At 47.7% G+C, this 14,319-nt stretch overlaps 1 protein-coding gene across 1 annotated transcript in view; it reads right to left on the bottom strand.

The window, feature by feature from the left end:
• Positions 1-3,026: 3,026 nt before the first annotated feature.
• Positions 3,027-14,319, bottom strand: part of LOC144119196 (uncharacterized) — a 30,780-nt gene continuing 19,487 nt past the window's right edge. Inside the window, exons 5-8 of the mRNA XM_077651879.1 lie at positions 8,593-8,832; positions 6,758-6,979; positions 5,000-5,257; positions 3,027-3,410 (exon numbers count right to left, since the gene is read on the bottom strand). Coding sequence (XP_077508005.1) covers positions 3,186-3,410; positions 5,000-5,257; positions 6,758-6,979; positions 8,593-8,832 — 945 coding nt within the window. The 3' untranslated portion in view covers positions 3,027-3,185. The remainder of the gene's footprint in view (positions 3,411-4,999; positions 5,258-6,757; positions 6,980-8,592; positions 8,833-14,319) is intronic.

A 14,319-nucleotide genomic window follows, 5' to 3' on the forward strand; every position in this document is an offset into this window, starting at 1 on the left:
ACAGCGTGAGGTCTTTCATGTACTATCGGGGACAAAAGATTGCGGGACGCAAGTTGTTGGAAAAACGTTTATTGTAGCTTCACCTCTCTACCCAGTCGCCTGATATTGCTACCAGAGGAAGGAGCATTTACGCATTTAATGCCTTCATACGATATCAGGCGACTGGGTAACGAGGTGGAGCTACAATAAACGTTTTTCCAACAACTCGCAACCCGCAAACGTTTGTCCCCAATAGTACGTGTATAAAACACTGTCGTCTAATGAGATGGGAGGCTTTTTTAAATGTGGTTTCAAATGGAAGACGTATGGATGAGTGCGCCTCTCGCATGGTTTACAGCGGCAGCTGGTAATGGCCCGCTCCTTAAGTTTCGCGTCATCGTAGTAGTAGTAGTAGTAGTAGTCGGCGAAACCGATGGGTCGCAACCACGAGGAAGGAGGAGGAGGGTAACATGGTAGAAGGAAGATGATGACGATGAATTTTTATGGCGCAAGGGCATATGTGGCCGAAGAGAGCCATGGCACAAGGTTGTTCATTTTACTCAAGGTGGAGTCAAAGAGCCATTTCTCAAGCATTTCACCCTGATTAAGACGAGCACCAGGAGGAGCGTATGGCGAGAGCGGAGGAATGTGCAATCGGAGGGTGGTTGCCACGGGAACCACCCGGATGGTAGCTGCCGTAGAAGAGTAGCAGGGTGGCCCCGGGAATGAGGTGGAGTTGATTTGCCGTGGGGGGAGTTAGGTATGGCCAAGTCAGAGGAAGATGTTGTAGACAGAGTGGAGGAATGCATAACCGGAAGGTGGTTACCGTGGAAGGTGTTAGCGTGGAATGAAGAGGGCAACCAAAACATCAGGCCAGAGCGCGACGTCGGACCTAAGGTGAAGAAGGACTATTTACAACCTCATTGGGCATCGAGCAGCGACTTTTACAGCGCTGCACGCGCTTCGGAGCCCAGTGCCAACATCATCTTCATTGACTAGCGCGGGTTCTAGCCTACAAGCAGAGCGCGAATGCGAGGGGCGCTACAGACCAGTGGAATGCACAACCCGAGGGTGGTTGTAACGGGAACTACCCCCAGGGTGGTTACTGTGGAGGGAAAAGGAGGAGGGTTACCATTGGACGAGATTATGGCGAGAGTGGAGGAGTGCGTGACTGGAAGGTGGTTACCACGGGAGCCATCACGGACGGCGTTTTACCCTACAAAAGAGGAGGATACGGCTAGAACTAGAAATGAACACCCCAGAGTTGTTGCAACGGGAGAACGCAGAGGGTGGAGAGCGGAGTAATGCGGCGCGTTGTTTGCGACGGCTGCTGTGAAACGCGCAACTCAAAAAGAGAGGCTCAGCGATGGTGCTGCCGAGCATCTCAAACGAGGGAAAAGAAGGGTTCTCTAACTACACATATATTCATATCGCTCTCAAATTCTTTGCCTCAAGATCCCACGAAATGAAAATACCCCAATAGCTGTTGCTGAATCTCGCGCTATACTAGCGGTAACTGTTTTGCGAGTTTTTTTTATTTAGCACATCCTCCAACGCGTAGTATTCACCGCCGCGCAGACTGCACCGATGGTGATAAGCTTGCATTAACACTTTCTACAGCCAGAAGACACAACATCGCTGAGAGGCTGCCACTGTGTCGAGAATACTATTCCTTCGTAACACTCCTCCTACATGGCTTGAGTATACAGTATACAGTACTACTGCTACAAATTTAAGAAAAGTCCCTTCATTGCAGAAACGAATGTTGCGACACATTTTATGTTCCTCTGGATCACCCAAGTTCGCCTTTATATGAACAATTAGGGATTATAAAAATTACTCAACTCTACCTTTACCGCCTGTGCTTAGCTTACTAAAAAGATTCAAAATAAAACAAACATTCTTTCTTCCTTAGCTTTCTTATCAAAGAGAACACCTTCGCATGATACACGTTGTCCGGAAATTTTGAACATTGAGAGGTGCAAAACAAACTACGGAAAGCAAATGATTAAACAAAAACTGCCAAAATTATCGAATATTTTTTATACACGCAACATACATATCGAAAAATCATCAATTAAAGACGTAAAATTGTTTTTTTTCTCGGAATTAAATCTGTTTTCTTGAAGATCATTAACTTTATCCTACTATAGCTGAATTGATTTTTTTTGGTTGCCATGTGAATGCGACATATCAATAGCATTACAATTGTCTCAGTATGTACAAATAGGCCTCAATTTTGATACTACGTTGTTTTTTTCATGATAACTTGTTTTATTACGTGTTTTCATTTCTCATGATCGTTATGACTGCGCTTAGTTTTGAAATGTGTTGTGTCGTCCGCTTAGTTCTGCCTTTGTGGAAGCAATTGTGTATTTTATATGAGGGGCGGGAACCAGTCAAGCTGTCCAGCTTTTTTCCCCAACCTCCGCCATCATGTTGATGGAAATAAAGGCTATTATTATTAATATGTCCCGAGTGGAGCTATACATTACAAGGAGGTTCAGGAACCTTGGTACGTGTGTTCTATGTTGCAGAAAATAAGGGCCGCTGAGAAGGCTTCTTGTGTTGCATAGAATGGCTGAAGTAATGCTGCGGGACATAATAGAGGCTGACGACGAGAGTAAACTTTTGATGAACGTCCTGAGAACCGTGATACCTTTAACTGCACGCAAACTAATCTAATCGGGTTGCTTTAAGCTCCTCTGCCAGCCGTGCAAAAACCAGTTTTTCGTCGGCATACCCAAGAACTCTGGACAAAAGCATTTTTCAGCGGTGAAGAGTTTGAGCACAATTTTTTTAATATAAGTTATTAGATTTTACTATAACAATCAATATATCCGCAAATCTCTCGTCAAAAGGCTTGCACTTATTTGCTATTAACGTTTTTGCTCACCTCAAAAATGTCCGTTTTTTTATGGCAGTCTTAACTGCTCGGTGCGAGCAATCGAAACTTTATAAAATAAAGATTTTGGTATACATATCGGAAGAATGGACCATTACTTCAACATTTCTATACTAGTACCCTAGTTTTATAATATTCAAAATTTTTGTCCAAGAATGTTGTACATGGGACTTCGCGCTAGGCTCCTTATGGCTCATGCAGTCTTGACCGTGAGCAGCTACGCGGAAAGGGCAGAGGCGCGTTGATCTCTTTTATTCGGTGGTGGATGGGGGTCAGCAGACGTCACATGATGGTCGCGAGTTCAGAGCCCGTGGTCGGCGAGGATGGCCTCCTCGAACTTCTCGCGGCACTCCTTGAAGACCTGGCGGATCTGGACCATCACCTCCTCCCAGATCTTGGTGACGATCACCGTCACCTTGGTGTGCACCACGGGCACCGGGCGCACCACATGGTCGCACTCGAGGGTGCCGCTGCTCTCGCCGTACAGCGCCTGGTCCAGGATGGCGATCGTGGTCCGATACGTGACCTGCAGGAGCGTCAGCCTTGCAGCTAAGGTTCTCTTTTTCGGGCACGAGTGCGTGTTAAAGACACGAGAGGGCGAATTGAAGCTGGAATGTACCTACAGATTGCCGCGTTCTGAGGACAAAAAAACCTAAACTCACTGTAAACGGATCTGTTGATAAGTTATAAAAGTTCAAAAAATTAAAAACAAATATTGTCAGCAAGCTACGGTGATGGAACGTGGTTATTTGTTCGCACGTGTCTAAGACTAGGTTACACCGCGCCATTCACTTCCAAATGGGGATCACTGAGTTCTTTTCGGTGATGACAACATTTTCATTTTTACATAGGCTAACGAATGTGAACAAAACGTTTTTAACTGGGCTTGATGGGGTCCACGGTCCCTAAACACGGCATTGGCAACAAACTAGAATATAAAAACAACGTATCAGAAACGGAGGAATCTGGTACAAAATTAAGACATAAGCGAGGATGATTACAAGATAGACAAAGAGCGTAATGAATTCAGTATACAGTGTATGGTGATAATGCAGAAAAAGGCATAAAAGTGCAGGTATTGCGGCTATGAAACATATGCCTTGTTTAGGAGCTCGAGGGGAGGCGTAGCATCGAGCAACCATAGTTAGTGCGTGCTCGAGGTATTTCCTATAGAGTTCCGTACTGCGACTGTATTACGTGCGTTCGTTTACAAGTCGGGTTTCCTATTTCGCCTAAAATGTGTATTCTGTTTAATTTCTTTCGTATAATGCTATACGAGGGAAGTAATTGAGAGGGAAGTAATAGGCGGATCGTAAACACACTCAGAACAAAAAGAGCTCGTCGCGAAATATAACCGCAGTTGTCTTTACATGGACACTCAGGACAATTTATATATATGTGCATATATACTGAAAACAGAAGTGACGTCTAGGGAGTTTCTTTTGCGCGTGCATCCCGAGGCTGAGGCTACACAGCCATTCGCTTTAGTCGGAGACCACGGAGTCCATTCGGTGTTCACGTCACGAGTTTCACCCTTAACCCGCTAGCTGACACTCCGAGCCAGTTTCGTCATTAGCCAACCGGGATTTATGAATGATCATGAGTCCAGCTTGTGTGTTTTCTGGCAATCTGCATCCCGTTTAAGGCGAGTGGAACAAGTGTAAAGTGTTTTGGGGGGACGTTTGCCGACAGGTGACAACACAGGCACTAATTGGCCCCTTATGGTACCGCTTAAAAAATGTCTACGGGGACTAACAAGAAGACAGTAGGCATGCTTAACAGTAACTTTGATAACCTTGAAGAATTGATGTTTAGCGTGCGTCTTGTCTTCTTCTCTTTAGTCTGTGTCTGAAGCGCTATTCTTAATATATTAAGATGAACCACCAACTAACCAGGCTTTCCGCATTGACCGCATTGAATTTGACTTTGGTGGTGGGAAAAAAGGTTGCGTTTTTGAATCTGATCTCCTCTGCACAACAACTTTCTTTTTCGCCGAGCGGACGTCAACATAGTCAGATAGAGTCACAGAATCGATTTTTACCAATAACCAACAATCAGACAGAGTTGTGCTGACTGTCCCCTTAAGCATTCGCCCGCGGAGAGAGAGAAACTCGCCTGCCAGTCGTGGTTGGCGACCTCCTCGTAGCGGCGCAGGATGCTCGTGTACACGTAGATGCGGTGCGGCACCGAGCTGCCCTCGAGGTCGGCCTCGTCCTGGCGCAAGTTGCACGCCGTCTCCTCCTCGACCACGTAGCGCCGGCTCTCCTGGATGCGCGAGATGAAGGCCGTCCACGAGGCGTGGATGGTCTGCGCCACGTCCTCGGCGTTGGCGTCCACCGACGACGCCCAGCCGCGAACGTACGGAGAGTCGAACTGCGTGGTCAACCCAGCCACCCCAGCTTGTGTCTCTTACTGCAGAAAGTTTAGTTCGTTGCACACCGCAGAAAAGCTCTACCTGTTGTTCTTGATCACAGGGGAGCCCGCAAGTTCGCCGTTCAGCTACAGCTAGAAGCTCTTCACCTAAGGCGGAGTCTCTTTACTGTCGCACGCTTTTAATCGAAACTATAAAAACACGCTGAAACACAATATGCGAGTAAGACGTCCTTAGATAAACAAACCGTGAAGAAACGAGGAGGTACTTAGAAGAGGTACTATGTACGTCGACTAGAGCAGTACAGGAGCTGTGCCTAATCGAAAGCAAGGGGCCAACCTGGGTACGTTGTAATTGTCTTCTTAAACCAGCAGGGCAAGGAGGCGGCCGTGCAGCTTCTGCGTTTTTTGAAGCACTATCCCGCACTGTTTTGACGTGAAGATCCTCTTAACACAAAATGACACGCTTTGCAAAAGATACATCACTGTGCAGTTGTCGAAAAGCAGCGCACATTTGCAGGTGAGGGTTACAGGAGAGATGCTATCGTGCCCGTGCGTATTCTGTTCAAGGCATTCCTCAACTACTTGATCCAAACCACAAGTGAACACAGTTTTAAAGCTGAAAACTACCTCACGTGCACTCGGCTAAGCGTCTTTTCTGAGTGGTGGATGTTATTGGGCGGGAAAGTACTGTGCACGGAACCTTATCAGCATTCGCGCTGCCGACTGTGCCCCCAAAATAAGAAAACCTAGCTTTTCGTCACCTGATTTAGATCACTATATGGCCCTGACGTGATCACCATCGTTAGCCTAACCACGTCCAATGCAGGACAAATTCCTCTCCCGTACCCATATAATTAACCGCGTTTTGTGCCAGCTGCTATCGCCTTATCCCCGCCAAATCCCTAATCTCTTCCACCCATCATACTCTGCCACCCCTTCTACGCTTGCATTCTCTAGGAATTCATTACTTTACTCAAGGGACCATCTTTTATCGTCTTAAGATACGCCTTACAAAGTACGCCCAACCAAAGCTTTAGCAGCGCTATAACATTCCTTGACCAGTTTTGGCGTAAAAGTTCTTCGTGCGCGATGGTCAAGAGCACGGCTGTGGCGAGTGGTTCTCGACGGTAATAGAAATCGGACTGAGCCAGGGATCAGACACCTACTTATTTTGTCATCACACTATTTTGGAGTCTCTTGCTTAGGGCTCTAAGCAAAAAATGGGGGTCAAGCGCCACGTTCTCTCATAGCCAGTTCACTGAAGGGCAGCATTAAAGAGAAGAGAAATTCGTCACAACCTCTGCTCGTGATTTGATTTCTGGAGTTGTGATGTCTCCCTAGTAGAGTTCTGAACTATGTTTTCGCAGAGTCGTGTACGGGACAACGGCTAGCTGGTACCATGGTGACGATTAGTTAGTACCGGCATACATCACGCCGCACTGTGCGACGCGCAGCATTTGCTGCACACGCGAAGTGTGTAAAAGTGCGCTGGACGAGTACCGCCTTGTGAAGATTGACGATTCCCTTCTGGACTTGGTTGCCGAACTCGCTCCAGATGAGGTCCAGGTGCTCTGCCAGCCAGTAGCCGATGCCTTCCTTGACGAAGAGCTCTTGCAGGCAGTTGGAGGCCAGCTCGCGGTCAGCGGCCTGAGCAACCTTCTGTAGCTCACACTCCATGATCTCTCGGTGCAAGATGGCTGTGCGGAGCAGGTGAACATCAACCTGGCCCGGACCCACAAGCCAAATTTTCTGTGGAACTCTCAGTGGGTTACCGATACGACGGCCGACGGGTAGCGATTATTCGCGATCCCTTTTTTTCTCGTACCTAATCGGTTAAGTGTCTTTGACTACTTGTTTTCTTTAGACTTCAGGAGCGGCGGTGCGATAAAATTAAAGCATCAATTTTAGTTTTGTAAGGCACTGGGTTCGGGCGTTGAGAATCGCGAAATCTCCACTTCCCGCCATATGCGATAGGTATATAATTAATGAAGACTGGATTTCTCCCAGGAATTTGAGAAATTTTGTTTAATTCCGCCGTTTTCCCATCCCAAGACAGAGTGGTTTTCACAATCCGAACTGCTGCAATAAAAATATCGTTACAGTTGAGGATTCACTGCTTGACACAGAAACGTGTGTTATTTCCTCCGGAAAAGCAAGCAAGAAAAAAACAGGAAAGGATCCGTTCAGAAACAACATAAACACAGCGGTAAACAGCAGGTGAAGATTTTTTGTTATTAATCAAGGTGTTTGTCCTTTAGATGAACGAGAAAGAAAATGAACCAGCCAGGCCTCACAAGTGCTGCGGAAACACCAGGGAGTCGTAGCCAGCAGGATGCGTGTTTGTCAGACACGTCAACAGCACTTACGCAAAATTCAAGCACGTCGTGCACTAGTATTACGGGATGGAAAAGAAGATGAAAGGATAATGAAGCAATTCAGGACTTAATAAGGTATATAGTTCGTACTCAAAGTCGAGCCTTGAACTCGCCTAAAAGAGATGGTGAACTATAATAAGGCGGATTACGTTTCTCTTGAGAGTTGAAAGTTGGAGTCAGAAATATCAGGCATTCAAGAAGAGGACGAAGGAAGCTATGTCTATCACCCTCAGTCGCTGTCTTACGTTATGTGGCTGAGGGTGACTGACAGGAGAGGTTAGAAGTTAGAGAAGGAAGCAAATGAAAGGAGTCTTCTAGACACTGCAGTTTACGTTATCAGTTCTCCAGCGTCATCGTGTACATGGACAAATCAGGCTGAGAACGGGGAATATAACGCGAGCAGCGGGACGTTGGTCATCAGCAAGGTTATTTAAATGTACAACAGCTCTTGGGCGGACCATGCTATCTCCAGGAACTTCACCAGTCATATCTGCTCAGCTGCTCTCTGCCGGCCTCAGATATGTAATCCTGGCCGTACAATATTTACCTGCTACTTAACAGAGAAATGATATTGAGCTCTCTGCACGTCATGTGTCACCGAAAATAATTTTCTCCCGCAAAGTTCTGATTGGGGTTCTCGTTCTCGTGTTAGCTAGGATACGACTAACTATGTAGATTCTTCTGTAATCCGCCATGCTCTCTTTCCGGTGACCCGTACAAAGTTGCGGAGATTTCGTCAACTGCGAACGAGTGTGAAAGTGGGGAGAGGGATGAACAACGTACAGTGAAGTTTCCCGCGTTCCATCGCCAGAGGGCCTATAGATGTGAAGCTAAGCTGTTAAGGTACCGCTGCCGCCAACGGCCAATGTAACAAACCGCTAGATCTTCGTCTGACTGTCACCCTCGGCCACGCTGAGCGAAGAGCGTTCCGGCACAACGCAACGCGTTTGCGGCACCAACCTCGCGCATCGCCATGATCCACTGGTCGGAGGTGTCCTCGTACTTCTGGTAGAGCGAGAGGAAGTTCCCGGCCACGTGTCGCTGCGTGACCCACCACACTTCGCGGATGCGCAGCAGCAGCGGCAGCAGCTCGTGCGCCGGGAAGTCCGTCCGAGAGCTCTTGTTTTCCATGTTGGCCAGCATCTCGCTGGTCGAGGTGGACACCTGCTCGCTCACCCGCTGCCAGACGCGAGACACCGCCTGCGGACATCAAGCCGCGCAGAAATGGTTGGCCGTTTGCGGATGCCGTGTTCAGTAAACAGGATGAGGTCGGGGTGCAGTTTGAGACCAGTAGCTCTACTAAACGCAAAAGTAGCACATCATTCCGTGCCTAATTTGACCTTGGTGTAACCTTGGGAAGCCCGGCGTACCAGCAGATTGATTTTGACAGATTGACCGATCGACCTTAGCCGATTTGGACCAAAGTCGATGTCCAACCAAAACTGACCGTACCGGACATGATGTAAATATTCAAACTTGGCCCGGGGCCATTGCCGAAATGCTATTGCTCGACCTTTGGGTATAACCGTGGTTAAACCCTGGCTAATGTTTTCACTGACTGCTGCGCGTAAAACTAAACGCAGCACCATCGCCTTCGGCGGTCTGAGATGCCATAATCGAAGGTGACCACCTTCACCAGCTGCAGAGTGAAAATGTCGTGCAGATGGAGTAATAAGTATGCGCTATGGAGAACTTAGCCTGTGTGGCCCGATAATCCAAGCGCCTTGTGGTTGCCTTGAGGTGTTTGTTCTCACAAAATTCTGGTGGTGGTCAATTGTACCACTCCCTCATTTGCTTCCAATAAGGCCGAGAGTTGTGCGTGTGTTCTTCAGGAGCAATATATTAATGAGATATCATTAGAAGCTTCACGCAGTCAAAATGCGTCGTCGGTCATAAAATTCGCCAATTGGCTGGAGAAAAGGGACTTCACCACATCGGAAACGACGTCAGTCCCGGTAAAAGCATCATCAGCTGATAATTCTTTCGCGCGGTCAACGCGTAATAAAATTAGGCGTCCCTGTAAATTTTGTGTTCTCTGAATTACGGGATGTTTGGAAGAACAGACTACCGTTGCCGGTGGCCGCTTGCCGTTCGTACAGCGTGAGCCTTGCGTTCAGTATTCGTTCTGAAAGGCTGAGTATAGTCAGGAGTGAAAAAAGATTACCACTAGTGGCGTGCCACAGGAGCGGAAGGTGGCAACGCTCAGCGCTACGGTCACTAAAACGCGGATAACAAAATTGCCAGCTGTGTTCGCAAGACGCTGCGCCACGCCAGCAACGCGGTGCGATTTTCGGCGCATCGGTGCGATCATTGTGCTAATATTTTTTACTCGCAATTGTGCATCACATAAACGATTCAAATGTTAAGCGAAAAAAAAATGATTGTCGATTTGCTTATAGTTAGGCAAAGTACGAATTAGGTGCGCTAGAAGTTCGGTTTTTCCTTTGGTTCCCGTGTTCAAATCAAGTTTTTACGGGTTGCAGTTTTTCAGACAGCGATAATGGGTTGATGTTGATATGTGAAAAATTCGTCATTTTCTCCTACAACTACTGGCGCAGTGGTGCAGCGGTGAAGCGACGCGCCACTGCCCTTGTATCGCAGATGCTGCCATCGGCGGGACATGGGTTGCGATCCAGGTTACCCTTCCCGAGCAGCCTCTCACGGTTAATAGAGCTGCTACCTAACACGGTCAGCAACCCGCCCACCGGGCTGCTCACCCGGTGGGCAGGTGAGCAGCTTGCCACAAAACTGACACACACACACACACACACACACACACACACACACACACACACACACACACACACACACACACACACACACACACACACACACACACACACACACACACACACACACACACACACACACACACACACACACACACACACACACACACACACACACACACACACACACACACACACACACACACACACACACACACACACACACACACACACACACACACACACACACACACACACACACACCACACACCACACACACACACACACACACACACACACACACACACACACACACACACACACACACACACACACACACACACACACACACACACACACACACACACACACACACACAGAGAGAGAGAGAGAGACACGCGTTGCAGAGTGTAGTGCAATTTGAACGTGCTGTTCAAGATAAAGAAATATATATATTCTCGACCACGCTATGAAGCGCTCGCCCGATCCCGGATTAGAACCAGCCGACTGCGTTGAATTTGATAAGCAGTGCGACCGTGACTAAAATAACCCTTAACCCTAGCTCTTAACCCTAACCCTAACTCCCTCTTTAATACTTTAGCGCCGTCCCTCGCCATATTATTATTATTTAATAATGATGAGTAAACTCTACACATGAATACGCCTATATGGGAGTAAAAAGGGTAGTAAGCTGTATTCTAGCGCACTCCCTTGGACGGAGTACGCTAGGGGACAGCTTACTCCCTTTTTACTCCTTTCTGTTTGGAGTGTACGATAGATGTACCCGTTTGTACATCGAGTCATACAGCATTGCTGGGCACCTCAGGACGAGAGGCAGAGTCTATAGGTATATTGCGGCAAGACCACTATTCTGATTACTTTCACACCTTTACTCTCGACAGGTGCATTTTCCAGTTGCCTACAACGCCAAATCCAGTACTGGAGGGGTGTACAGACGAGAATAATATTAAAAAAAATATTAACTGCCCATTGCAACAGAAAATACCGCGTCTCCAACATGCACCCAGAAAACGCAATTTTTTAAATCTTGATGTTCTACGGGATAAGTCCGTTCCCTGAAAACGGCTGCAATTCCTATTGTCCTACAGCTCACACACACGAGAACATGTACAGCCGGAGGACGCGGCTTCAATCCCAGCTCGAGGACCCGGCGGCCGCGTTTCGAAGGAGGCGAACCGCAAAAGGTGCCCGTGTACTGTGCGATTTTAGTGCAAATTAAAGAGCCTCAGGTTGTGTAAATTAATCCGGATGCCTCCACTGCGGCGCCCCTCGTAGCCATTGTGTCACTTATTGACGTTAAACTTAACAATTTACAATTTATACCGACTACATAGCGGTAATATAATCCTTGGATGCACTTAGAAAATAAACCTATAAAAGTAGGTGAACAATTATTATTGCAGTTAGCACCACGGAGCCAACGCCATCAGAACATGACAAGGGTGGTGGACGCGGAAGACGAGGGACAGTGATAGCGTGTCAGCAAACAATAATATGCGCAAGAGAACTGATGTGCGTTGCTAGGTGCACTAGACAGGAATCTGAACTCGTCTTTTTACCGCGGAAACTTGATCTACACGTTCCAAGCATTCTTAGAAACTTCAAACTATTGTCCTGTGTGGCCGATTTCCCTAAGTCGGATTAAACCTCACGGCTCCCGCCTTTTTTTGAACGCAACGCAGGAGGAGTCAACCAACGCGCGTGGAGTGCCTTTCAGCCAGTACCGTGGAGGCTTCGCTCTCGCTTTTATTTTGTTTTTAGGTTTCTGTGAATAAACAGTTTCAGTCACAGACAATATAGCCGCAAGTTAGGCCCACAGAAATAAAAATGCATGTGGACTCTTTGATATACGCATCACACCGCCGATGGCAGAGCGGCAAGCCGCCACGGGACTGGCTGAAAGGCACTCTACGCTTTGGTTGAGTCGTCCTACCTTCAGCGTTGAGTTAAAAAAAAGAAAAACAAAGCGGGAGCCGGGATGTTTAATCTGATTAAAATTAGGGAAACCGGCCGCACAGGTCAGCAATTCGAAATTTCTCAGAATGCTCGGAACGTGTAGATCGAGTTCCCGCGGTAAAATGACAATTTCAGATTAGTCTTTAGTGCACCTTTAACTTTCGTAAAAGCGATGAGACTATCCTGAAGCGGTGTTGCCGACCCGAAGTTGAAACGCGGAGAAACGCGTGGACCAAGTCCTAGATGCGTCGAAGGCGCAGCGGTGGTAGCCCATCCACCATCTGGGTGGCAAGAGTACCGGCGCATTTTAGAACTTCCTTACGCATCCAAGATGGCTGCGGCGTCAAGAAGGGAGACGGTGAAGACGACCCTGCTAAGTTAAGATGTGCTTTGTGAGTATCCCTCGCGTGTTGACGAGCGCCCTGCCACCACACTCTCAACAGAAAGGAGTAAAAAGAGAGTAAGCTGTCCTCTGGCGCACTACGTTACGAGTGTGCGCTAGAGGACTGCTTACTCCATTAATTTTACTCCCATATAGGAAGTAAAAATTATTATTAGTGCTTGATTATCCGAGCCGACTAGAGATTTAGATTATGGATTTTTATGGCGCAAGAGCATCTATGGCCAAAGACCGCCATGACAGAAAGCATTTTCAATTTCTCAAGGTGGGGGTCAGAGACCAATTTCCCAAGCATTGCGCCCAAAAGACGCTGAGCACCAGACCAGGAGAAAGCTTGTACTCAATGTATCACCGGTGGGTACCTGGTGGCACTGGGAATCGAACCCAGCACCTTCCGCATGCGAGGCGGATGCTCAACTACTCGGCCACCGCTGCGGTGAGCAGACTCGGCTTTCTTCGCTAAGTACCGGTTACTACTAGAGGTGGTTTGGGAAGATCATCCTAATCCCAGGAAAGGTTCTGCGACAGGTCATTCGTATTGGGGTGTATCGCGTGGCTGCCACATTCGAATGCTTCGAAGATTGCGTCATGTAAGGCTTTCCTCAAGCCAACTCCCTTCTGTATATGTGAAATACATTTTAGCGCCAAGTTCGACATTCCAAGGAGCAACTCAGAAGCTCGCCCACACTCTCCTCCAATAGGCCCGTGCTAACCTCAAGCTGAACTTAAGGAAGTGTAGCCTATACAGGCGGCAGCGTACTTTCGCTGGCCCGAAACCTCGGAGAAGTTAGGAGCCTTTGACCGGATATAAACCTAGTGCATCGTTATATGATCTTTTCCGAAGGGCCAGCAACATCGTAAGGAATTGCTTGACCTCTGCACGTTACGCTGAAGACTTTGCGCGCATCGCCAGGCAGCTTTGATACTTTCTAAAAGGACCATGTCATATCGGCTGCGTGAGAAGGTGGATGTAGACCGGGGTTCGGCCTTTTCGAGGAGCTGTTTTGCCGGAGAGTATAGCTTTGAAGGATGTACTAGTTCTTGAGGAAAAACACTTAATGTAAGGCTCGCAGCCGCCATCAGTGTGACCCAGTCATACATGTCAACTCCAAGCATAATCTCTACAGCGAAGTGACTGGGGCTACAAGGAACGCTGTAGTGAAGGGCTCTGGATTAATTTAAATAATAATAATAATAATTGGTTTTTTGGGGAAAGGAAATGGCGCAGTATATGTCTCATATATCGTTGGACATCCGAACCGCGCCGTAAGGGAAGGGATAAAGGAGGGAGTGAAAGAAGAAAGGAAGAATAGGTGCCGTAGTGGAGGACTCCGGAATAATTTCGATCACCTGGGGATCTTTACGTGCACTGACATCGCACGGAACACGGGCGCCTGAGCGTTTTTCCTCCATAAAAACGCAGCCGCCGCGGTTGGGTTCGAACCCGGCAACTCCGGATCAGTAGTCGAGCGCCCTATCCACTGAGCCACCGCGGCGGGGCGGATTAACTTAGACCACTTGGGGTTCTAAACATGCACTTACATTACACAGCTGTTCAATCTGTGGAGAGAAGTACCACGT

Source organism: Amblyomma americanum, chromosome 2, assembly GCF_052857255.1.
Source record: "Amblyomma americanum isolate KBUSLIRL-KWMA chromosome 2, ASM5285725v1, whole genome shotgun sequence".
In the NCBI taxonomy this organism is placed as follows: domain Eukaryota; kingdom Metazoa; phylum Arthropoda; class Arachnida; order Ixodida; family Ixodidae; genus Amblyomma; species Amblyomma americanum.